This window comes from Erithacus rubecula, assembly GCF_903797595.1.
Source record: "Erithacus rubecula genome assembly, chromosome: Z".
In the NCBI taxonomy this organism is placed as follows: Eukaryota; Metazoa; Chordata; class Aves; order Passeriformes; family Muscicapidae; genus Erithacus; species Erithacus rubecula.
Genome location: NC_136661.1, coordinates 24,364,493 through 24,389,959, shown reverse-complemented (window position 1 = coordinate 24,389,959; position 25,467 = coordinate 24,364,493). Strand labels below are relative to the sequence as shown.

At 56.8% G+C, this 25,467-nt stretch overlaps 1 protein-coding gene across 3 annotated transcripts; it reads left to right on the top strand.

Annotated features, from left to right (window-relative positions):
• The first annotated feature begins 275 nt into the window (after positions 1-275).
• Positions 276-24,716, top strand: IL11RA (interleukin 11 receptor subunit alpha). 3 transcript variants are annotated; one of them, XM_079330790.1, is made up of 13 exons: positions 276-425; positions 17,775-17,874; positions 18,196-18,256; positions 18,363-18,529; positions 18,698-18,812; positions 19,600-19,632; positions 20,036-20,199; positions 20,339-20,502; positions 20,612-20,753; positions 21,152-21,247; positions 21,427-21,526; positions 22,143-22,222; positions 22,360-24,716. In XM_079330790.1, the coding sequence occupies exons 2-13, from the start codon at positions 17,775-17,777 to the stop codon at positions 22,374-22,376; spliced, it is 1,239 nt and encodes a 412-aa protein (XP_079186916.1). In that variant the 5' UTR covers positions 276-425; the 3' UTR covers positions 22,377-24,716. The 3 variants fall into 3 exon arrangements, with proteins under 3 accessions (XP_079186916.1, XP_079186914.1, XP_079186915.1); XM_079330788.1 differs by lacking the exon at positions 276-425 and adding an exon at positions 12,893-13,117 and having other exon boundaries at positions 22,360-22,898; XM_079330789.1 differs by lacking the exon at positions 276-425 and adding an exon at positions 15,355-15,546 and having other exon boundaries at positions 22,360-22,898.
• The last annotated feature ends 751 nt before the right edge of the window (positions 24,717-25,467 follow it).

Genomic DNA, 25,467 nt, shown 5'->3' with positions numbered 1-25,467 from the left:
AAGCGCTGACCCCCGAGATCACCGGGAGGGTTGTGCACTCTCGGGGGCTTCCCGAGCCTCGGCGGGACACCCGCGCTCCGGAGGGCACCGCACACCAGCGCATCCCGGTGGGATCCGCATCCCAGCGCTCCGGCCGCACTGGGACCAGGGGGGACCGAGATCCCTGGGCAAAGCGGTGGGCAGCGAGTTAGGAACCCTGCCGGTCCCGGGGGGCGGCTCAGAGGCAGGAAGCGTCCCGGGGTGGTGGCGGCAGATTGGCAGAGCCCTGCTCCAATGGAGCGGCGGCGGCAGCCCCGGCGGCTTCGCACCGCCTGCGCTGCCGGCCCCAGCCAGCCCGGTGCGGGCGCCCCGCTCCCGGCCCCGCTCCCGCTCCGCTCCCGCTCCGCTAGCGCCATGGACACATAGCCGCGGCGACACGCAGGAAGGTAGGGAACAGTCCCCCGCTCCCCATCCCGCCGGGGGAACCAGTGGCCGCCGCCCCGGCTGCGCGGTGAGGGACCCGCGGCTGCGGTCAGGCTGTTTGCTGCCCCGATGGAGAAAGTTGTGCGGGTGTGTGTGGATGTTTGTGAGGCTGTGTCCCCTCGCAGAGCAGCTTGCCCTCCCCGTCCCTCCCGGCTGCTTGTGGGTTCCCAGTGCTGCTCCCCCCTCTCCGCGCCTCGCCCGGAGATGCTCGGGGCATTGATGTTCCTGCGGTGGGATGTTTGAGCCCCTTCCCCAGCCTCCAGAGACCACCCCCTACTATTCCCGATTTGGACACCCGTGCTGTCTCTGCAGGGAGTTTTCTGGAGAAAGACTGGAATGCCAGGCAAAGCGCCCCCCTGGCAGGGCCCCCTCTTCTCCTGGGGGGTCCAGGGAAAAGCTGCTCCCAATTAGGAGAGGCGCTGAGAGTGGCGCTTTCCCATGCGCGGGCGCTGGCAGGGCTCTGCCTGCCTTGTCCCTCCTTGCCCCGAGATGCTGTCTCCATCCCAGCTTTCTGTCCTGTGCCAGCCACAATGAGTGGCCAGTCCTGGGCTGTGCCCACTACCACCCTCACAGGCTGGCTGTGTCACCCACCGGGTCCCCTGCAGGCTCTGCCTCCAGGCTGGTGAAAGCCATCAGAGATGTCCGTGGGGCTAAGCTTGGCTTGGACATCACTGCCAGCAGCTGTGACCCCACTGTGATGAGGTCTTGTGCCTGGTCCCATAGATGGGAAGAACCCCAGCGCTGCATCAGCTCAGATGTGTTGCCATGCACAGGAAATGGTGTTGGACTGGTGGCACAGCCAGGGCTAAAACTCCTGGGGCTGCCCAAGGGCTTTGTGAGCCAGGAGGTGACTGCCCCACGTCTGACTGTTGTGTTTGCAGGAGGAGGTGGCGTGTTTGCACTCTACCTGTTTACAGGAGGGCAGGTCACAGCGAGGTTACATGGGTAGTGACATGATGCACACAGCATCCCAGCCTGGCACAGGGAGAGGAGCTTCACAGGGAGCTGGGAGCTGGTGGAGGCCCTGCTGTGGTAGGGACAAGGATGAGAGATGGTCACAAATCCCCCTTATCACCCAGACACCCTGTGCCCCACCACCGTGGCACTTTTGGGGCAGAAACAAAAAGGGCAGTATGTGCTCTCCAGTGAGCTGCAAACCAACCTTGACAGCCAAAGTGGGACTGGAGGTGGGGGACAAGTTCTAACTGGTGAGAGCAGGGTTGTGCTCAGGGTTGGATGTCACCAGCAGTGGGTGAACAGGGCTTGTGGGGTTCAGTGGGGTGGTGGGGAGGACTCCCTGGAGGGTGCAGCTCCAGCAGAGCCTGCAGGAAGGTGGAAGAAAAGCAGCTCTGGTCTTGTGCTTCCTATTCCAGGAAGAGGAACCTCACAGGGAGGGGAAAACTTGACTTGATTATATCTAATAAGCCACTTTTTCCCTGTCCCAGCAAGCTGTCCCAGCAGCGGGGGGAGGAGGATGCTTGGCTGAGCGCAGGCCCTGTTTTTGAAGGATGAATGAATGACTCACAGCCCGGCGCGAGTCTCCCCGCCGTTCTCATCGTGGCAGCAGCAGCAGCAGTTCCCCTTTGCAGCTGCTGGGTTTATCAGAAGCAATCATGCTGGGTGGGCACCCAGCTGGCCCACACCTGCAGCCCACACGTGAAGGTGTCCTGCTTCCCCTGCCCTTCTCACACAGCTTGGACCTGTGTGGGGAAACCCTCATGGATGGCAACAGTGCAGGGCATCCTCACCTGCCATGAACTAGCTTAGCACTCAGTTCAAACCCTTTATTTCCACTCTGCTCTTGTTCAAAGGCAACTCCAGGCTCTTCCTGCTCACACAGGCCTCAACCTCCCTCCTGTTTCCTGCCGAATGCATTCCTGGAGAGCTTATTCCCCTGTGGGTTTGTGCCAACATTGTGCTTTTAGTTCAAGACCTCTTCTCCCTCTCTGGTGTTTACCCTGCTATATTTATAGCTTCCTCATTAGGTTAAGCAAGCCAAAGGATTTTTACCTTCTCTTCTCCCACGGGTTTGGCTCTGGAGGAAAACCCCTTGTGAGATGCTTCCCCGTGAGATGGGGCAGGTGCTGGCTTGTGTCTCTGCTTTTCTCCCTTTGGATCAGCATCTCTCACAGCTTGTCTCCCCTCCTCTTTTAGGCATGAAAGAGAGTGGCTCTGCCCCTGCCCAAGATATAGCCAAGGGCAGAGTTTGGATGGTATGGGAGCTCTGCCCTATAGGCAACACACTGGGGCTTCAGCAGCATTTGGGATGCTGATACAATGCCAGCATAAGGGATTAGCCCTGGGATGTCTGAGTTGGCTTGCTGGGATGTTTAGAGAGTTTTTGGTTTTTCTAAGTGTTCCTGTGGTTACAACAGCATCACTTGTGTGAAAATCACCAAATCTGTCTGGCCGGGGATGCCATGACCTTATGATCTGAGTTTTTGCCAGCAAATCTCTCTGCCCTTCCCAGTGATGGTTTTCTTCTCCTATCCAGGTTATGAAGGTGGTGAAGGGCACAGATACCTTGTAGTTGTGGTTGAGTCTTCTCCAACAGCCAGATTCCCATGGACCATTTGTATGGAAAAAGGAAAATCCCTCTGGAGATTAGGAGCAGATTAGTGTGTAAATAGGAATTATCTCTCAAATTTGGCTGCTTCCCAGGTCTCTGAGTCACCCTGGCATGGCAGTGGGATGGGGAGAGCTTTGGGCTCTTTTGAAAGGTCACAGCACCTGCAGCCCCTGGAGCATCTGCCAAGCTCTCTGGTACAGGGGGATGGCTGGGCTGAAAGGTGCAATTCCTTCTCTCTAGGTGGTATGAATCTGGGACATGGCAAAAAAAATGCTCCTCCTACTCTTTGCCTCTATCTTGCCAGGACTGCTCATTGTGGTCACGTTGGTCACAACTGATCAGCACAGCTTGGGCTTGCTGCAGTGGGCATTGGTCTCTGCTGAAAAGGCTTTTAAGGAATTTTGGAAGAGTCTGGGCAGGGAAAGAGCGCGTCCACCTGCTTGTACGTATTTCCTAAAGATGGTTTTTGGAGAGGACAAGGAGGCTGGAGGGACCTCAGGAGATCTGACATGGCTGGACGTGGGGCTGTCCCATGCAGGTGGTGATGGCCTGCGTGCAGGCAAGACTGCATTGACCAGGAGAAGGGAGGATGCTGAAAGCACTTTGGAAATCAGCCTGTGGCTCTCCAGAGGCTGCTCAGCTCTGGTCCATTCTTCTCAGTATGAAGACAGCCAAAATAGAAACTGCCTAATTAAAATTGTTATGGACCCACAGAGATTTCCGTATAGGGAGAGGTGGAAAAGTTCAGGGCTCCATCATGTAATGAAATCCTTATGGTGGAAGGAAAATCATTTGGGCATCTTCTGGTTTATTTCACCTCCCAAAGTGCAAACAAGGCATGCCAACCCTTGTTTAGAAGCCAGTGCTGGCAACACACTGAGGGGAAGAAGGGAAGGAAGAAGCTTCCAGCTTTGGTTGACCATCATCTCTGTGGCTGTTTGGTGAGGATATTCTGACCCACTGACTTCAAGGAGCATTGTGCTTAGTTGTAGCCAAGTGTCATCCCACCTTGGGGAGCTCCAGAAATGTCCTGCCTGCCACCCTGCTGGCAGCCTGAGGGGTGTGGATATCCTCACAGAAGGGCACGTGGGGGGCAGTAGGGCTGGCACAGCATCCCTGGAGCCCCCGGGCTGGCGTGGCTCTGCGTGTCCAGCTGTTTCCTGTGCCTTCCTGTGCTTTCACCATCCCCTTCCTTTGGGACAGAAGGCTTTCATCCTGGCCAGACCAATAGTCCCATAGGCACATCACAGTCCATATTTCACAAAGGTTGGCATGGGCATCAGTGCCTTTTGAATTCAATAACATTATGAAAGGTGCAGTTCAGCCCTTACCTTCCTGCAAAAATAGACAGGAACAACCAGAACGGGCTGTCATGAAGAATCTTCACTGCAGGCCAGCCCAGTGCCGTGCCAGTGTTGCGACAGAGCTCACAACAGCTGTGCTGCAACAGCCCTGCAAAGGTCTCCAGGGATGGCCTGGCCACAGTGGCCCGGCTTGGATTTGTGAAAGCTGCTGTCACGCAGGGTGCCCAGGCCAGCTGGCACCTCCCCAGCCTTCCTTACACTGCCCAGGCCAGCCCCCAGCTGCTGGGGAGGTCTGCAGGAGTCTTTGCTTTCCATGAGTTTTGCCTGAGGCTTCAAGGCTTAGGAGGAGCTGATGGACCCAGCTATTGCTCCATCCTTGTCTTGCAAGGGCCAACACGCAACCCCAGGGGGTTCCTTGGTGCTTTGGCTGCTTTTGATTTTTTTAGCTCCTGCAAGGCTCCTGCTGGGCCATTTCATGGCTCCCTTGAGGCTGCTCCACCCCATCCTGGCTTTGAGTTATGCAGTTTCATGGCTGGAGCATGGCTGTGCCAGGGGAGGCATCCGTTTTCTCTGGCCTCCTTGATCGTGTGCCTAGCTCCATCTCCCCTCTCCAGCTGGGACCATGCCCACAGTCCTTGCACCCCAGCATCCAAAAATCAGTGTACATAGCGAGGAAGATGAGTACCTCCATTTCCTGAGCTGGCACAGGGAGCAGTGTGAGGGCCTGGTCTCTCAGAGTATCTTGTTGACACAGCTCTTGATCTGCTGCACATCCACATTCCTCCTTCACCACTGGAGTTTGCAGATATGCACTGGGTTCTCTGGCAGCTCCTCAAGCTGGATGGTTTACCCTGGAGGTGCCTGGTGCTCAGCAAGACACTGAGGCTTGGGCTCACAGTGGTCTGGGAGGATGGTGAGATGCCCAAGCTCAGATGGAGCAGCAGGGGTGCTCATGCTGTGCCTGGGATGGATGGGTGGATAGATGAAGGACTTGAGCAAGGCAAGGTGTGTGGGGAAGCACCCCTGGGTGCTGCTGTAAGAATGGGATGGTACTGAGTCAGCATGTCCAGCTGCATCCCCAAACTGTGTCCCCATGAGACATGTCCCCAGCAGGGTGCTTGATGGTGAGCCATGCATGGAGAACTTTCTTCCTCCAGTGCCTGGAGAGGTCTCTGAGAGCTTTTTTCATCTATTTTCCCCATCTATCAAGGACAGAGGGACTGTGCAGCAGCATTTAACCCTCCCAGGTTATGCAGAGGACCTCAGATTGCTGCTGGCGACGTGGCTGCTGCATCCCCATCAGCAGGAGCATTTCAGAGGATGGCAGCAAATGCCTCTCCACCATCCCTCACCACAACGAGAGGAGGGTGGAGTGGAGCCAGAGGCAGCATTTGCGGCCAGGTCTATGAATTTCCAATTACCAGCTCGCCTTGCCACTGTGTGAGAGGTTCCTGCACCTAATTTTTGGTGAAACGATCCCTTTTTCTCAGTAATTTAATAGCGTGGGCAGGCAGCTTGCTGTCGGAGCGCCAGCAGCAAGCACGGAGGAGCCTGTGTGCCGGGCTGCCGGCCGTAACCACCTTCCCTGGGCGACGCAGGAATGCTGACCTAATAGAAAAGACATTTAAAGAGGAGTTTTGGAGAGCAGCTCAGCTCACATTGAGCTCATGCGCATGGCTGCTGGTGGTAGCAGGGCCTCTCCGTGCTCCAGCAGGTCCTGGGGACCGGCATGGGCAGTGGGGACATCCCTGATGGGAGCCAGGCACCAGGGCACAAGCTATGCTAGCCATCAATTGGCACAGTAGTTGCTTTATTTTTCTGGGAAAAAATAGTTGCCTCGGGGGGGGCTGTCGCAAGTTGTGAACCAAGGCTGGGTTCAGCGCCCGGCTGCGGTTCTCCCGGGCTGGAAAAGCCGTGGCGTTTTGCTCTTGACATTTTCCAAATGAGATGTTTTGATTTATTCTTTTTTTTTTTTTTTCCAATTTATTTTATTCCCTGCCCCAAGGTAATGTTTGGAAGACAAATTTAGCTCGATTTAACTCAAACCTTTTTTAAAAAGTAAAACCACTGAAAACTAAACAAGGCCTATCATTTAGAACAAAATGTTTTGGTTTTCATTTTCCTTTTGGCATGAAAAACACAAACTTCATTTTTTTTCATTTTCCTCTTGACCTACAAACAATTTTACTATTTTCTTTTCTCCTCTTTGTTCATTCTCAAGACCACATTGTGCATTGTAGCCAGGGAGCCAGTGAGCCCTGGTGCTGTTCCCAGTGGGATGGGGGTCCCAGGGTGGGTGCTTTCCTGTGGAGACCAGAGGAATCTTGCAAAATCAAGCAGGAGCTACTCTTGCTGCTGCCAACACTGACTCAGCTGGGAGCTCCTTGTGGAAAAGGGAGGCCCTTGATTGTGGGTCTGTTCCAGCTCTCTTAGGGGGAAGTGAACCCCTGGGCAGGGCAGAGCTGTGCTGCGGGTGCTGTGCTCTGCTGCTGGGCATCCCTGCTGAGAAGGGCGAGCTCTGGCATTGCCTTCTCTCCCTGTTTATTCAGGTTTAAAATTAATCTGACCTTCCCCTGCTCAGACTTGTGCAAACACGGCACGTCCGTGGGCAGGGAGCTCCTGCCAGCCTGAGGGGAGCCCTCTCTGTACCCAGCTTGCCACGTTATGTCCCCTCTGGTTGAGGTCCCCACGAGGATCCGAGGGCTGGGAGATGGTGGGGTTTCCTCCTGGCAAAGGCAGCTCTGGCTGTCAGTCAACCACGGTTAATTCCGTGGGACAAACTGCCAGAAGTGCCCGGATCTGGCGTCTCCGAGCTGGGCAAGAGGTGGCTGCAGTGCTTCCATCCCGGGCGGGAGCCCATGTACCAGAGCAGCGATTGTTTCCCCAGCCTTGATCCTCTCCACTCCCTGCCAACCCAGCCCTGCATCTTCCACCTTTTGCCAAACCCCAGCTCTCTGCCCTGCCCCATCCTCACCCGCTGTCAGCCGGGCAGGGAGTGGGGAACGGCTGATGGGGCTGCAGCACCATCGCCAGACCTGGTGCAGAAGCAAGGACCCGACTCATCCACCACCTGATTTTATTTTATTCCCCTCACAGTGCCTCTCTGCATACCACAGCCGTGCTTTTTATAGCCCCCAGCTGCAGCCTCGGCGTGCTCCCAGCCAGTTCCCCGCCGCAGCCCTGCTCCATGCCAGCAGCCCCGGCCGGGCGGGGATGGACGACATTCCCGGGGTCCCTGTGGCGGCTCAGGGAGCGGAGAGCATGGGCTGCGGAGGAAGGCGGATAATTAAACCCTAACCCGGAGCCACGCTCCCGTGCAGCGGAGGCTTTAAAGAGCCACATTAGTCACCCCCAGCACGTGCCGCTGCCAGGTCGAGGCCAGTGCTGGTGGCCTGTCCCTCACTGTCCCCTGTGGTGCTGCCCAAGGCTGGTTCCAGGCAGCTTGAGCCACTGCTCCTTCCATGAGCCATCTTGCTCTGCCGTGGAGGGGACGGTGTGTCAGCCAAAGGGGTAGCCTCCCCCAACCCCTCCATCTCCTCCCAGCCTCTGGCAGGTTTACAGAACCCAGAATGATAGCCCCCCTAACCCCTCCATCCCCTATCGCCCCCCAGCCTCTGGCAGGTTTACAGAAGTCAGAGGGAAATTAAAGGTTCCTGCCCACTTCCCGGGAGCACTTTTACGAGCATCTGGGGCTCGCTGCTGCGTTTCCACATCTCGCAGCCACTTCCCCAGCTGGGATGCTGCTATGGGATGTGGAGGAGGAGGAGGAGGTGAGGTAGGAGGCTGTGCTGCAGGCTGCGTGCCTGGAGCACCCCTTCGCTGGGATGCGGGGTGTGCGGAGCGGGGCGGCCGGCCAGCGGGCGGGGAGCGAGCATCCTCGCTGGGCAGCGGCGGGGGGGCCCGGCGCCTCGCTCCCCGGGCTTTCTCCAGACGTGATTTCACCACTGTGGGGAGGGAGCGTGGCCAAGGGACAGGCCCTGCTCGCCCCGACGGCACCCGGTTCTCTTGCCGGGGCGTTAGTCATTTGGGCCGTGGCTGGGATGTTCCCCGGGTACCCGTGGGGCAGGGGGACGGGGGCTTGGAGATCCTGCACAGGACAAATGGAGAGGGATGGGGGTGGGGATGGGTGGGGGGAGGTTCCAGGCTCACAGCCCGAAGTCCCCTCCTTACTGAGCTGGGAAGAGGGGCTGAAGGCAATGGTGAGGCCAGATGTGCGCTGGGCATCCCCAGCTGAGCAGGTGGGCCAGGTTGGAGCCACCCTTGCTGAGCTGATGCCTGGAACTGCTTCCCAGCCTCCTGCTGAGACTTTCCAGAGCTGACATGGCAGCACGGGGGCAGAGGAGATGCTGTGGAGAGGCAATATCCTGCTTCAGGGATGGATTTGGGGAGATATCCCAAGGAGAGGGCTTCTCCAGAGGTTTGTGGGGTCCCTGGGAATGGAAGGAGCCCCATGGGACCCTGCCATGTCCCCATTGTTTTGCATGGGTAGGGCTGTTGGGTGCCTGTAAATAATTTTAAGCCTTGACCAAAAGACCATCCAGCTTATTTTGCTTCCAGCAGGGAGGCAGGGAGAGGCCAACCAGCGGAGTACGGGTGGTGTTGCCAGTGGCTGCTGCCAGGCAGCCTTGGCTCCATGCAGGCAGGGCAGTGGACCAGGGAAAGCAGAGAGCTGCAGGGGTGACAACAAAGGGATGTGCTGGGGTGGGTGTTACACAAGCACAGCTGTAATGTTCACCCAATATGGGGAGCTGTAGAGAGTGACCCTCCCAAATCTGGTCCCTCGTGGAGACTGAGTTTGAGTCCATGAGGGATGGGGTTTTGCTGACAGCACCTCAGCCCTTGTGCGAGCTGGGGGTGGCTGGGAGGGCTGTGGGAAGGGGGAGCTGCTCGTGCTGCCGGCCAGGTGCCGAGCATGACGGGAGAGGGGAAAGCCTCAGAGACTCGTTCTGAAACAAGGCTGCCCTTTTCTTCTATTTTACGACTGCATTTTAATATCCACAAACATCCCGCCCTCCCCAGGCTGCTGCCAGCAGAGCCTGCATCGCCTGCGCTTGGCCTGCCGAGAAACCCCGGCCAAACCCTGGGCCCCAGTGCCGGGGAGAGGATTATTTTTCCCCCCTCATTTTTTTGTAAGATGTGTTTTCTATAGCTCTAATTGGACAGGCTTGAGCCCCGGCCAAGGCAAACACACCTGGGGGAGCCTCATTTTACAGACCCCATCTGCTGTGTTGGGGGCTCTGCTCCCCACATAGCCGCTGCCTGGCCCCTTTATAGGGGAGGGGGCTGCTGGGGTTGGGGGGGTAGGACCGCTCCCACGCCAAACCACTGAGCAGCCTCCGTGGAGGAGGAGAACCCAGCGAGGCGGCGCGGGGAGATGGTGCAGAGGCAGCGGGGGCGCCCAGCACAGCCCCGTCCCTCAGCAAGATTCCAGCCCGGCGTGGAGCTGAGGTATCTCCCCCCTGCCAGTGCTCCTGCGGTGGCACAGGGCTCTGCGCCCACCAGGGTGGGATGCTGTGGGTGGGAGATGCAGCAGGTACCAGCAGTGTTCTGCTTTCCTGGGGTGACAGCATGTTCATCAAGGGGTTGCAGTTCCCAAAATCTGCCTGTGCCTAGGGAGGGAGGATGTGGGGGTTCCCCAGCATGTCAGGGTGTGTTTTGGGCTACAGGGCCACCTACCCACTGAAACCGATTCAAGGGCTCTTCTGGATGGCAGCCAAGGGATGCATCAGCATGTCAGGCCACTCCAATGGCTTGCACTGACATCCAAATCCATGCTGGACTGAGCTTTTGATACTTCTTCCTGCTACTGTTGGCATTTTGTGGAGCTTTTTAGCTGGATTCTTCCCCTTTCATTTGTTTCATGATCAACCTCCAGTTCCCCCATTACCAGCAGGCAGAGCAGTGCTGGCACCCTTAGGCCAGGGTCTCATGGGTTTCACTTCATATCTGTACTTAGCCAAAGCCAAGAGAGCTGTTGGGGTCTCTGCTTCACCTTGCTGGGGTCCCACATCTCCTGGGACTGGGGTGCATACAATGTGCACTAAGGAGCAGCAGCACGCTTGGGTGGCTCCCACCACTTGTCTCATCCTGGAGTTTGCCTTCCCTTCCACACACTATCTGCAGGGCACAGTGCTGTGCCCCCACTCCATGCTCAGGGATGCACGCAGCACACCATCCCTCCCTTGTCCCTGCCCATGCAGTGACCCAGCAGCACCACAGAGGCATCACCACTGAAAAAAGTGCTCCCAGTGCTCAAGGTGCTGCTGACCACTCCCAGGAGGAGCTCTGACACCCACTGCCCCCTCTCCCTGCTGCTAGGGAGATGCTGTCTGCCAAGGGAAATACTGTGTTTTATTGGGGTGCAATGCCACCTGGTGCACCCAAGTACTTGGCACCAGCACTGCGGACTTGGAGCAATAAGAACTGAAGTGGCAGCTTAAAATAGAAAGGTAGGATCCAGCCTTACCAAGGCCTGCTGTCTCACTTCAGGTGAATGGGATGAGCTGTGGGGAATTAGAGAGGCTGGAATGCGCCTCTGTTCTCCTCTAGCCAGGCCAGAGGATCTCCCTGTGCATGGAGGGAACTTTGGGGCACAGCCGGAGCCGTGGCAGTGCACAGGGCAGCTCAAGCATTTCGTGAAAAATTTTGGAGCTGTCTTGGCCTCCAGTCAGAGCAGGCTGCAACGGGAACATTTCGAAATTCTTTTGGATGAGGAAAATTCCATGGGCAGCCCCCCTCCAGAGAAAGTTTGGGATGGCTGAAATGTTTGGAGTGAGAGGCTGCTTGCTTTTGTTTACTCTGAAGTATAACATTGGTGTGTGGGGGGGAGTCCAAATGAAAAAAAGAGAGACAATAGGAGCCTGTAAACAGAGCTGGCCCCGAGTGGGGCTGGGGCTTCTCTCCAGCACTGGGGAAAGAGATGTGTCAGCACACTCACTGCATGGCGCTGCTTTCCCCCTCTTGGATACAATCACACTTAATCTTTCAGAACTTGGCTGGGTTTTTTTTCCCCTAGCAAAAAATGAGCCGAATGGTGTTTTTCCAACCTTCTGTACTTAGGCAGGACTCAGCCCCCATCCCCTGGCTCTGTACTATAGCCCCCATGTTTTCCCCTTCTTTCCTCTTTTTGCCATGTTTCCATCTTCTTTTGGCTTGGGGTCTGCCATCTGATTGGCTTGGCAAGAAGTGTGGTGTGGGGGCATGGATGCTGCCCCCAGGGAGGTGTTTTCCCAGCCTCTGTTCCTGCCATATGCCTCCAAACCAGCTGCCTCCCCTGAGCCGCCTCCATGTAGCAAATTTGATTATCTTGGAGGTCTGTTCAAACCTTAATTTTTCAATCATTCTATGAAAGCAGAAAGGGTTGAATTTGGAGAAGACAGGTCAAGCCAGTTTTGTTATCCCACCAGGTGAAGGAGGCTGGCACCATTATCCCCACATCTCATATTGTTGGGGGTCTGAAATTTGCATCCCCCTCCCCTCTCTCACAGGGACACTGCTGGTGGTGTACAAAAGGTTAAGGGGACACCCTTTGCTGCTGGCTTTATTTGGGCCCCCCTTAGTGGTGGCTTTATTTGGCTGGCTAGGTGGTCCTTAATGGCTCCTGAAATCTCTCTCATGCCCAGAAGGGATTTTGTTTTGCAAAAGGAGTGACAGCAAATTGCTAGCTGGGGGAGCATTTGTGTAAGGTGAGCTGTTTATTTTGGCCCTGCTGTGTTTTGGCTGACCCATGTGCCTTCATGCCTTAGGGATGGAGCTGAGCCTGATGGCTCTTGGGCTCTGGCCAGCTTTGGAGCAGGGGGAGGGAAGGGGGAGCATCGCCTGTGGGGGATGCTGTGGGGCCCTGCTCCTGATCAGAGTTCCCAGCCCTAGGCTGGAGTTCATCAGGAGCATCTGAGGCAGCTGGGTGTGCCTGGGACATTCACAGGTATGTGCATGTGTGTCTGTCCCCTACATTTATGGATGCATGTGCTCTTGTATCAGCTCCAGGGCCAGCTTATGGGGGAGATTTGTAATGGGAGGTGCAGATGGTCCTGGGAGTGCAGGCTGCAGGCTGGTACCCGACTGCTCTGCCATTCTGAGAGCTGCATGTTCACTTAATTCTCTGCTGATCCTGGGCTGAGCCCAGGAGCAGAAAAATGTCCCAAATCCCAAAATGTTCCTGGGACAGGAAAAGCCTTTCCCACCCTGCTGTAATCACAGGGTGGCCCAGCTCTCTGCTGGCAGGTCCCACCCGTGTCCCCAGATCCAGCGCTGTGCCCATCCCTGTCCTGTAACCATGTGCCAAGGACAGTGGGGATGCAGCACCTCCTCCCACCAACTTCCATGCCTCCACCCTAAAAATAATCTGCAAGCTGTAAAGAAACCCACCAGCACCACAGCACTGATTCTTTACAGCCGGGAGATTATTTTTAGGAATGTCTCTGGCACGTGGCTTCGGAGAGAGGAGTGTGGGGATGGGGATGGAGAGGGGGGGTGCCCCTTCTCTCCCCCCTCGGAATGCAGACGCTGCCAGCTGGCACAGTGTCAGGGCTGCTGGCTGCTAACAGAGCCCTCGCTGTTTTGGCCCTTGCCGATGCCTCCAGTTACAACCAGGAGCCAGAGACTTCTTCCCGCAGGATGGAGCAGGGGAGAGCGGAAATCAGGGTGTTGGGTTGAGAGTTTCCCGTTGGGGAAAGAGCAGAGCTTGACCACCACGGTGCTGCTGGCATGCCGAGGAGTCCAGGGCCCCCCCAAGCCAAGCACCAGGAGCTGCTGGCAGCTGCTGGCTCCACAGAGGAGAGAGGTGACCCTTGGGTTGTGAGGGGCTTGGGCTTGGATTTGGACACCAGTGGGGCTGTGGTCAGCTGGGTGTCACCAGTGGATGCTGGGGGGATTGGTATAGTTTGGATGGATGTGCATTGTGTCTGGCTGTGGAGATAACTGGTTCCTTGGGTGATGCTGGGGTTATCCCTATGTTTGGGCTGAGCTGGGGTTAACTCCACTCCAGGGCTGCATTTGGTTTAGCCCCACATTTCAACTGTGTAACTCCATGACTGGGCTGTGCTGAGATTAACCCTGTGTTTGAACTGAGATGTGGTTTAACTCCACTTCTGAGCTGTGCCGAGTTTAACCCCACATTAGCATGGCATAACCACGTGTTTGACCTATGCTAGGTCCAGCCTCCCATTTTAGCTAGCTGGGTTTAGCCCCACTCCTGGGCTGGGCTGAGTTTAACCACACATTTAGGCTGCATTGGATTTAATTCTCCTTGTGGGCTGGGTGGAATTTAATTCTCCTTCTGGGTTCCTCCCAGTGTTTGGGTTGCCCTGAGTTAATCCATGCATCAGAACCTTACTGGGTTTAGTCCTATGTTCAGACTGTGCACAGCTCTTATTGGACTGCACTGGCCTCACAGGGAAAGACTCCAACTGGTTTTACGGGTTTAACTGGGGTATTTCCAGTGTGCTGGGACTGCACTGGCTGGAGCTATGCAGTGTGTGTTGGCACAGCCCAGCATGGCATGGTACCCCCACAGCAGGTGTGGGGGCCCATGCACCCCAACAAAGTGGTGCAGAGAAAAACAGCCTTTTTTGAGGCCCCAAGGCAGTGGGAGTGGGGGGGACTGGAGACAGTGCTCAGAGCATCACCCCCACAGTGCCCAAGGTGGGCAAGGTGCTGCCTCAGGTGCTGCTTGTAGTCCTGGAGGTTGTGTCTGGCCCTGGTGGTGGTGGGGGACGTGCTTCTCTCCAGCACCCACTGCTGGGCTTTCTCTGGGCACCCAGGGAGGGTGCCAGCAGCGTTCAGGGGACAGGGGTGGCTGTTGCAGGGGACCAGCCAGCAGTGGAGCTGATGCTCCCCTCCCAGGCACACGTTGGTACAGTGATTATGGAAGTCAACAGTGCTGCAGGGATGGGGAATTCCAGGGCCCCAGGCAGATCAGCAGCCACAGGGATGCACTCAGACTGTGCCATGGCTCCTCAGAGCAAGGCATGGTGCTTCTGCAGGCCTGTCAGGTGCAGAGGGATTAGCAAGGGACTTCTCCCAAGGCACATTTCCCCACAGGGAAACAAGGAGAGGGGAATTCCTGTGGCATTCCACATTTCAGCATAGGACATTTTTCCTACAGCAGTTACTGGCAGAGAGGAGGGTTTGTAGCACAGGGTCAGAGATGCTCCCATAGCTCAGGGGATACTCAGGGTGGTGCCATCTCTTGGGCATTAGAGTCAACTTCAGGGCTCTGCCCATTCCATCAGGGCCTGGCACAGGATAGGCAGAGCTGCCAAGGGCTCTTGGGTTATTTACCATGTCTTTATTGCAGCAGTGCTGCCCCTGACCACCCTAGGAAGAGGTTAAGAGGCACCCCAGTTTTCTGTGCTTGGTGGGAAGCATCCCACATCTCCACGCTGCCATCTGCAGCCTTGAGGAATGGTGTCATCTGCTTCTGTCCCCACCACCCCAGTTCTGTGTGCAGCCTGTTTGCTTTGAAGAGTAACTTCAAATGAATTAAAAAAAAAAATAAATAGGAAAACAAAACCCAATGTCTTTCAAATCACCGAGCACAATGGAAAGTTGGCTTCCCCCAGGAATCTGTGCTGGGCTCTGCCAGGCCACAGCAGGGCATGGCACAGAGCAGCTGTGCCCAGGGAACTGTCACACCCGACGCGGACACTGGTGCCGGTGCACATGGCCATGATTTTGAGGGAACTTTTACAGTAGTTCAGTTTGAATACAGAAAGAAGCTTATGTCAGGATTTCTCATCACCACTGCCCAAAAACTCTTGCATGAGTTCAGATGGTGCCCAGCAGAACAGCAGGATCAGGGAGGGATGGAGGGTGACACTTTGCAGTTCTGGCTCACATCCACGGGTGCCAGAGGCTGCCCAGTCACCCTGGCCATGCCAGTGACAAGCATCCCGTGCTGAGGGAGCAGGATCCAGACCTGCTGCCCTTCCTACTGGGACCAAACCACACCCCCAGGCTGAGCTGGGTCCCTCTGCCCTGGCTGTGGAACGGGATGTCACCCAGCCCCGACTGGCGGCAGGCGTCTCTCTGGCCAGCATCAGCATGAAAGGAGGAAGAAAAGCTCCGATTGTTCCCTCTGTCCCGGCTCGGCTCCAGCACCACTGTGTCGGGACTCTGCGTCCCCAGCATGTGTCACTGCTGGTGCAGGCACCGAGGGATGTTTTCTCTGCCTGTGTGCCCATCTGTGGGGGTGTGGAGCTGCCAAGGAAGGTAGGCCTGGCCACTCACATGCTTGTGTTCATTTGCACGCCTGTTTCTGCCTTGGCCAAGGAGTTTGGTGGCAGAAAATAAGGGATCCTTTCTGGGCAGGCTGTCTTGTAGCACCTGGCCCCCTGCCCTGCTTCTGCACCTGGGGCAGATGAGGGCTCTGAGTCTCTTCTCCAGCTCTGTGGCTCTTTCCCCTTTGGGCAGGCAAGGAAGGGCTTGCCCTGCTGCTTCTCCCTGCAGTGATGCTTTGTCCCCAGGGATGGTTTTTGGCAGTGCTCACGTGGGTCGTTTACTGAGTCAGTGTGTGTCTGGAGGGGCTCTGTGCTGCCTTCTCACACTGTGCTGGCAGGGTGCCCCTCTGGGGCAGGGGAGCTCATGGGGTGCTGGGGTGAGGATGGGAAGCTCTGGGAGGACCCTGGGATAAAGGGTGGAAGATGTGGATGAGCAGTGTTAGGGTTAGAGTTAGGGATCACTAGGGTTAGGGTCTAGGTTAGTGGTTCCTAACTAGACTTAACCACTTGGGTCATTATGGAAACAGGCAGGATACCCTCTGCAGTGTTTGAATGAAAAAACAGGATAGTCAGGAGAAGAATTTATTTTAAAGCAGTTTTTCTCTCCCTTCTTCCTGACACACACACATACACCCACCCCCTTCCTCCTCCCCCCAGAATTATTCCTTCGCTCTAGCCCACGTGGTTTTTGGAGTTATTTTTGGTTGCTGCTTCTAAGACAAAATACACTCATTTTCATCTTTTTTTTTTTTTTTTTTTTTTTTTTTTTCCATCACCAAAATATTTTACTTTCAGGCCAAATGTTCCCAGTTACTTACCAGCATAGTTTTGGCAGAGATTTTTTGACTGATATTTCTTGGGAACGTTTCTGGGGTGGTTTGGTAGGAAAAGCTTATGACAGCCTCATTAAATTATTTACATTTGGGCTTGTGTTTGAGGCTGCCTGGCATGCTCAGAACAGGGTTGATGTGGGGTGCCACATGCCTTCCCCCCTGCAGCAAATTGCCTTGTAGCTCTTGTTTCCTTCGCCGGGTTGCTTGGTCTGTGGCCATGGGCACTCGGCCACAGGAGGGGAACTGGCTGCTGCTCTGGGGTGCCTTTGCTGGGCTAGAGCATCCCTCCCTCCAGTCTCTCAGCTGTTGAACCCAGGGGGACACAGATTTGTGCCTGCAGATTTGTGCCTACAGTCTTGTGCCTGCTCTTGGGGCTGGCAGGGAGCTCACTGCCTTATGTGCCCTCAGCCCCTGCATGCAGTTGGAAGCAGAGCCCAGCAGTGTGGGTGTAAATGAAAAGGCCTGTCCAATTGTGAGGGGTGGGCAGGGGGTCTTCTAGGGAAAAATTATTCATTTCTAACTGACAGAGACCATGTGGCACTCCTGGTAGGGATAGTGTGATGCTGGCCAGACGAATGCCCTGGAGGGGATGCTTGCTGGCACAGATGGGTGATGGGGCTGGGATAGACAGGGTGACACTGGCTGGTGTGCCCACAGTGGTGTGTGTAGGTTGGGATGGATAGAGTGATGGCTGGCAGGGAGGCTCCACTCTGTGGCAGGGGTTGACCCACGATGAACTGGGTGCCCATCCCTGGCTGTGCATCCCCTGCCCCTCTCACTGGTGATCACTGAGTGGGGGGAAGGGGTTTCAGCACCATTCTCCCACACATGGAGGCTTACGGGACCAGCTCACAGTGGGTCCAGGCATGGGCAGCGATGTGAGACTTGGTACAACCTGAGCTGTCACCTGCTCTCCCTGGTTGTGTGAGTCTTTAGATCTGATTGCTGTCAACTACCTCATAGATACAGGCCAGAATCTCTCCTTGGTCCCTTCCCACCCCAGCTGCACATGCACAGGTCTCTGGACCACCCTGGGGTTGGGAGCCAGCCAAGGCTCCCAGCACAGGATTGTAATGGCAAAGAACCCTTAATGCCTCCAACCCACACAGCCCCAAGCTGCTGGCCAGTGTTTGCCCCCTGCATCCCTTCTCTAGGCATGGGGGCTGCTCAGCAGCCAGGAACCAGCTGTGACTCTGGCACAGACACTGCCAGATGTGCCAGCTGGGGTCTTGGGATTCAGTCCCTCTTCTGTCCCCCTCAGGATGGGATGAGATGAGAGGGAGATGCAGGATCCATGGCCCTGCAGGAATGCTGTGGGCTGTGGACCATACCAGCTGCCCCACTGCAGGGAATAACACTCACTCCTGCCCTTCTCTGCCTTCTCCAGATGCACAGTTCCATCCCAGGCCTGGGCAGGGTGATGGTGTTCCTCACAGCAGCCCTGGCATCAGCCTCCTTTGCTATCCCTGAAGACTGGGGAGAGGAAGGTGAGACTCCCACCAAGCACACCCATATAGCACCCCCCACCATGCCCCAGGCATGAGGACACCCCATTTCTCCCAGACAGGAGCAGACCTACCAGGGCTACATGAAACACAGCCCTACATCCTACAGTGATGGCCAACCTGTGTTTCTGTTCATTGCCCAGCCCCAACTGGGACGAGTCCTCACTAATTCCCCTGTGGTGCTACCTGCATGAAGCAAGACCCCATAGCCAGCACCCACCCACTGTGGGTACGGCCCCAGGGGCTCCCCAGCTGCCCTGGCGTGGGGTGCTAACACCCATCTGGGGATGTGTGTCCCTCCAGGCGTGCAGTATGGACAGCTGGGGACAGACGTGACCCTGCCATGCCCTGGTGTCCGTGCCAGGTAAGTCTTTCCCCTGCATATCAAGAGCTCTATCCAATGGGATGGTTTACAGGGTGGGCCTGGGCATTCCTGTGCTCTGACAGCCTGCCTGCTCTCTCCTGCTCAGCTCACCAGTGCAGTGGAGACGAGCAGGCGCCACGGCGCTGCCGGAGGGCTCAGCCATCCAGCAGGGATCCCTGGTGCTGCCAAGGGCCAGCCTGGCCTCCATGGGCACATACAGCTGCCATGGCGAGGATGGAGGCCTCCTGCACACTGTGTCCCTGCGTCTGGGGCGTGAGTAGCATGTCTGTGAGCTGGGCTCTTCTAGGGGGAGTGTGGTGCCTGTACACCTGCCAGGGGCTTGCCAAAAGGGGGCTTAGGGTTGGCATGGGCATCCCTGTGTGCTGGATGGGCTGTGGGATGGGGGACTCATGGCTGATTGTTGTTTCCCCTGGACCCCAGACCTGCCTGGAGTTCCCTTTGTGTCCTGCAGAGCATCTGACTATGAGAATTTCTCTTGCTCCTGGACCTCCAGTGTGGAGACCTTCCTCCCTACCAGATACATCACCACATACAGGTGAAGTATCCCTACAGGGCATGGATTGGGCTTGTTATGGGTCACAGCCAAATCCATCTAGCCATCCCACATGTGCCCTGGGTTCACCTCCTTCCCCAAGGACTGTGCTGCACCCCAGAGCAAGCCCTGTTTTGGGGTGAGCAGAGCACCAAGCATTTGCTTGCTTTCAGTGGGGGTCTCAGCAGCACTGGGGGGCTGTCACAAGCAAGCTCCCTCCCTGCTGACAGCTCTGCCAGCACCAGAGGGGCAATCAAAGAGAAGCAGGTCATCTGCAAGCCTCCACGCTCTGGCATGCTTTGGGATGAAAGGAGCCCTGACAGCATTGCTGCTTCTAATTATCCCTGCAAGCCAAATTAGTGGGCGGCTTTGAAGTCCAATGGAACTCATAAAGCACAGCCCTGCTGAAAGCTGCAGGAGCTGAGGGCTTGGCGGGGAGGGGGCTGAGTGGAGTATCAGGGGCTCCAATGGGAGGGGGAGTGGAAGCATGGGTTTTGGGGGGGCTTTAGGGGAAGGGTGAAGCCAGGCTCTTGGGAACTGCTTTTATCAGTGTCTCTGTGTCTTTGCGGCTGGGTGATGAAATTCAAGGCAGGAAAGATGTCCCATTTCTTTTCCCTGGGATCCCCAGCTCATGTTGCCACGCTGTTCACTAGAAGAGCTGGACATGGTTTTAGCTCTGTCCCTCATGCTGTCACATGTGACTGCTGTCCCTCCTCTGGGTCATAGTGGGGTTCACTTTGTGCTACCCCCTCATTCTAATCATCTGCTTTTCCATCTGTCTCCATGGCAGGAAGAAATCCCTGACAGGCGAAGAAAAGCGGAGGTAGGACTGATTCCCATCCTGCTCCTGCTCCCTAAGCACTGGCCCCCATCCCAAAGGCTCTGCTGCTCTCTTCAGCAGGGTCTCCAAAGCAAGAGCTCCATCAGGGAGCCAGCTGCTTCCCAGCTGCCCTGGGAGTCTGGGGGAAGGGTTTGCCTTAGGGAGAAGGGTTTGCCTCAGGGAGAGGCCTTCCCAGGCAGAGTGTGGAGCTGGGATGAGGGTCCTTTATGTCATGCTTAAAGGGATATGCCAGATTCGGGAAGGGTGAGTGCAGCCGAGCCAGAGGGGCTGCCTTCTCCCCCAGGGTCTTGGCATAGGGGTCTCCCATGCAGCTCCTTGGCAGCATTTGGGAACTATGCATGGTGAGCAGGTAGGACATGTCCCCATCCTGCCTCCCTGTCTGCAGGAACAAGAACGGGCATGTGGGGCTGTGCCTGCAGGATCCGTCCTGCCCTGGCACCTGCACCGTGCACAGGTCGGAGTTCTGGAGCTCCTACCGCCTGAACATCACCGAGGTGAACCCCCTGGGCTTCAGCTATCGCCTTCTTGATGTCACCATGCAGGCCATCAGTGAGTCCCCATCCATCTGTCTGTCTGTCCCACAGTTTGTCCATCCCCGGGCAGTTGCCTGGGGGTGGCAGTGGGGATCCCTACACCCCTGTGCAAGGCAGGGCAGGGTGACAGGGGCTTCCTGTCCTTTCCCACACAGTTAAGCCAGACCCTCCAGAGGGCTTGGTGGTGGAGCCCATCCCCCTGGCCCCACGGCGACTCCACGTGAGCTGGAAGTATCCTTCCTCCTGGCCCAAGGAGCCCCACTTCCAGCTGAGATTTCGGCTCCAGTACCGACCCGTCATCCACCGTTCCTGGTCCGTGGTAAGGGTGCAAGGAAAGGGTGCCAGCCCAGGAGCGGGTGTGCATGGGGCCAGGGAGGGTAGTGGGGCCTGCCCCTGCCTGCCCCACAGCTCCTCTCTGCCTGGCACAGGTAGAGACGGTGAATCTGTCTGAGGTTATCACGGATGCCTTCGCCGGGCTGGAGCACGTGGTCCAAGTCAGTGCCAAGGATTTCCTGGATGCGGGGAATTGGAGCGAGTGGAGTGCTGAGGCCCGAGCAACACCAGTCAGAGGTGAGAAGCAGCCTACCACATTATGCCATCCCTCCCAAAGTCCCCCTGAACTGCCCCTCCTCAGTCCCCTCCCCATGGCACTCATTTCCCCCAGTTTCAACCAGAGTCAGTCTCAACTCCAGGGCAACTTAAGGTCGGGAGGCAGAGCTGCAGGAGGATAAAACATCTCCCAGCCCATGTCAGTCTGCAACTGTGCTGATGCCATTTGGGGATTGCCTCCCACAGGCTTGGGACAGATCAGGGCTTCCAAAGCACCACAGTGCTTTAGCACCACAGTGGCACCCTTGGGGTCATGGGACCTCTGGGGCACAAAGATACCCTTCCACACTCCTCTCTGTGGGTCCCTGGGGTGCTGAATATGCTTTTAGTGAGTGTTTCCATCCCTTCTGTCCTTCCAGACTTGGCCTCCACAGTAAGTGAAGAAACCACTACAGATGCCAGACTGGAGAGCCTGGCTGAGGAGCCCTCCCAGGCTCCCAACCCTGAGCCCATCAGTGAGTAGAGCCAGGGGTGGTGGGCAGAAGTGCCCTGTGTATGGTTGAGAGAATGGGAAGGGTCTCTTGCCCCAAGCCTGTGTGTGGCTGGGCTACTGGTGTGTCCAGAAGCTTGCCATAGGTCCCCCATGTGCTGGGGATTGTGGCATCCCTCAGCTGTGACAATCTGTCTGTCCCAGATCGCAGTGACCCCTTGGAGAAGATGGCTGTCCTGGTGTCCCTTGGGATCTTTGCCTTCTTCATCCTGGCTGCTGTTCTTGTCATCACCATCCTCATCTGGTAGGCTGGGTTTTGAGAAGGAGGGGCTGTATGATGCCATTCTGAACCCTCAACATGGAGTGCCCTGTGATCCCCCAGCCCTGCTCTGGGATCCCTGCCAAAACACACTTGATGCCCTGTAGGGTGGTTTACGTTGCCCTTGCCCCTATGCCACACCAGTGCCTCTTCCCAGCACACCTGTTACCCCCCAGCCTGCCAGGGCTCTTTCTAAGATCCAAGGGACCTTTATATGAATCCCCTCAGATGCTGCTCCTTCTAACATCATCCCAAAGGCTCCTGCTGGGGAGTCTCATGCTCCAGAGTCAGCAGAGACATCCCTGCATGTGCCTTTGCTCCCTGGGAATACTGTCCCCGGGTCACCTCTCATCCTGCCACCATGGAATCTCCCTGGCATGCTCTGGCTCTGCTGTCAGTCCCTGTTCCCATCCCAGTCCTGTTCTATCTGGTGACCAGTTCTTGCTGTAGCCCTGGAGCTGACCCACAGGAGAGGTTAAGCTAAGCTGGGCACAGCTGGGCACAGCTGGATGGAAACACAGCAGGATCACTGGGAATGTGGGCAATCCTGATGCTCAGGAGGCTGCGTAGGGCCTTCAGCCACCATTGCTGTCATCCCCAGGCTCCGGGTGAGGAAACATGGCAAGGACAAGACCAAACCCAACTTTTTGGTTGCTGCCACCCACTTGAAGGCACTACCAAGTGAGTCGGGGTGCAGGGTGGGGAATGGGGGGGAATGTGGGGTGAGGAATGGGGGGAATGTGGGGCAGGAAATGCGGGGCATGGGGCAGGTCAGTGTCTCCAGTGTCCCCCTTGACCCCTGTCCTCTCTCTCGGCAGAAGCTCAGATCCTGTAGTGAGCCCTGGCCGATCCCTGCTCCCTGCACCCGCTTGCCCACGCGTGGGACTTGATGCCACTGCTGGCCCCCAAGGACCCCACGCCTCCCGGGTCACCCCACAGCTGTGGACATTGCCGGAGCCCCCAGCACCCTGGGGTAGCAGGATGGATCCTAAGGAGAGAGGCTCTGCTCTCAGGAGCGTTGGACTGCCTGAGCCCACCAGGAGCCAGCTGGAGTCACTTCAGGCTCAGGGTGACAGGCCAGCTCCACCTCCGAGCGCTGCTAAACAAATGGGGATAAGACATTGAGCCAGCCCCACTTCACTGCCTAGTGTTGAGGGGGACCATGGGTGTGGGCTCCCGGGGGTGCTGGGCATCAGTGCCAGACCGAGGGGTGCCTGTCACCCCGCACCAGCCGCCAGCAGGCGGAACAGAACACCCCCTGCCCTTCCCTCTGCCCCAATCCCCCGTGCTGTGGCTGGACGGAGCAGCGATGCTAATAAAGGGGATATGCCAATGCTGCCATTGGCACTGTCCAGGCAAAAACCCTGTGCAGCTGATGCTGGGCCAAGGGAACAGTGAGTGCCAGCTTGGGAATGGTCCTTGCAGGAGGTGCACAGGCAGCAGGGCTGCCTCCCAAACTGTTCAGCTGCCTGGAGGGGCTGAGGGAGCGTGACAGCTGAGACAGGACCCTCTGCACAGCCCCCCTTGCTCTGCATGTGGCCCCCTTGCTGCACCCCAACCCAGCCTCTTAATGGCTTCCATGTGTTGGCACCTCCCGACCCCAGTGCTCAGTGCCAGCAGCCCAACGAGATCCAGATGGAGCTGGGTGGAAATTCAGACAGTGACAACACGTGGAGCACGGGGAGCAGAGCCAGGGTGGGGACCCACCTGGGTCCTGGGGCTGCCCATGAGCCTACAATGCAGAAGAAACCTGGACTGGGGGCACCCACAAAGGGTCCTTGTGTGGACTGGGTTGGAGGGAACTGGGGCAGGCTGTACCTTTTCTGGTGTGTTGTGTGCCCACAGGCTCCCTGCTGCTCTCTCTGGGTGCCCTGGTTGTGGGATCTGTGCTTGGCTTTGTGGGGTTGCAGCCCCTCACTGTCCCTCATGAGCACATGAGAGAGATGGGGTTCAACCCTCTGTCTGAAGTGTGCTGCTGGAGTGACACTATCCCTGGTCCAGAGCAGGGCTCTCCACAGGGCAGGTAAGGTAGATCACCAGTTTGGGGAGCTATAAGGAGCCAGATCTTGCCTGGACTTCCAGGCTCAGCAGCCACATCACCACTCCCAGGTGTATTCCCAGGTTGACAGCTCCAGCTTTATCACACTGCCACCATCTGCTGGGCTCTGGTCCCCAGCATCCAACCCAACCAAGGCACATTCTAATGTGTCACACAGTCACCCTTGTCTCTTCTCAGTCCTGGTCACCCTTGTCTCTTCTCAGTCCCCAGTGTGGCACAGGCAGCCTTTACCATTGGAAACCTCCTCTTACCACCACCAGATCCCACTGTTCTGCCACTATGGAAGGGATCAGGGCAGTGGTTGTCCAGATTTGCTGTGGAACACAGGTAATGTACATCCCATAGCTGTGGCTCCAGTGTTTGCAAACAATTTCCCAGTATCTTCCCAGCAATTCTCAGTAATATCCCAGCATCTAGTGCTGGTTTAGAGCCTGCTCAAGATGTAGCAGCACAACAGACAGAAAATGGGAGACAGCAGCTGTGGCCCCTGTATTCTGCCTGCTTTTAAACTCCAGAAGGTCCAGGCATGCTCCAAATAAAAGTTTGTTGCTGCTGGCTGGGGACCTCATAGATCTGTTGCCCTCATGTGTCAAGTCATGTCCCCTTCCTTAGCTGGGGTTTGCCTGGCCAGGCAGTAGGGACACCCAGTTCTGGTGACCAGGGCAGCTTGAGGGCAGGAGAGGCACATCTGGTGCTCATCACTGTATCCTGCTGCCCATGGTCCTGGAGGGTGACCCCTTTCCTCTCTGATGTAAAGAGTCATGACCTGCCATCCATTTGGCAGCTGGAGATGCCAAGAACAGGCAGGAGATCTGCATGCCACCACAATATCCTGCCTGCCTGCACTGTGGCTTCCTGCTGGGATGCCCCATGACTCAGCTCCCTGCCCCAGCAGCCTGTAAATGTGGCACAGACCCTGGGGACCCAAAGAAAGCAGCAAATTCTGTGCTTTGAGGTATAAAGCTGCCTGGTGCTGGGTGCTGCTCTCCCTGTTGCTGAAGGGGAAGATGCACTGGTGCTGGATGTGGGCAAACAAGGCTTTTCAGCAGACTGAAGATGCAAGGGGAGGGCTGGGGCGAGCAGCAATGTGGAATAAAGGAGAGGGATCCAGATGCCAAAATCAACTTTTTCTTCAAGCTGTGAAGAAGAAAAACAGGAAGGGACCATGAGACCAGTCCCAGTGCCGGCACCTCCCTGTCCCAGTGTGGGGCCAGGGCACTTCCTGCAGGCTTGGGCTCTCTGGTGGCTCGCACAGCCATGAGTGAGCAGAGGCTTCCTGCTGCAGCCTGGAGCCCTGCCTGGACCCACCCTGCCCCAAGTAGGCAGAGGCACATCCAAACTTGCCTTTGCTGCCGTATCCCACCCTCCCCAGGGTGGTGCTGTGCCAAGATCGCCAGGGGAGCTGGTACAAGCCAGGCCTGGAGATGCAGAGAATGTGCCAGGCCAAAGCAGGCCATGGACTGCATCCTCATGGGGCAGGGATGAGTCCAGCTTCCTGGCATGGAACAGGGACCAGCTTAAGCCCAGCAGGAAAAAAGTGCTGGAGAGCATGGCCTGGGATATACTTGGTTTAAAAAATTTCCGTCAGGCAATGCTGTGCACCAGAGCAGGTGCCCAGCACTGGGACACAGAGACGTCCATATCCATTGTCCCCATCCAGCACAGGGTGCCCAGATCGTGTCTCAGGCAGGGCTTGTTTGGGAAATCTATAGCTTTGGCAAAAGCCTTTGCAGCAGGGCACTGGTTATGGGTGGTTGTGCAGCACTGCCTGAGCTGTTTGAGTGCCACCAACCCTGCCAAATTTCTGAGCTAGCCCTCAGGATTAGCCTCCTCCTCTCCCTGCCTTGCTGCCAGGATCAGCCCGCAT

What these genes read in the sequence shown, in the direction of transcription:
- IL11RA (XM_079330788.1), top strand. Translation starts at nt 12,908, where the DNA reads ATGCCTCCAGTTACAACCAGGAGCCAGAGACTTCTTCCCGCAGGATGG. An exon ending in TGAAGACTGGGGAGAGGAAG is followed by an intron (nt 17,875 to 18,195) that starts GTGAGACTCCCA and finishes GTGTCCCTCCAG; the next exon opens with GCGTGCAGTATGGACAGCTG. An exon ending in CCGAGCAACACCAGTCAGAG is followed by an intron (nt 20,754 to 21,151) that starts GTGAGAAGCAGC and finishes CTGTCCTTCCAG; the next exon opens with ACTTGGCCTCCACAGTAAGT.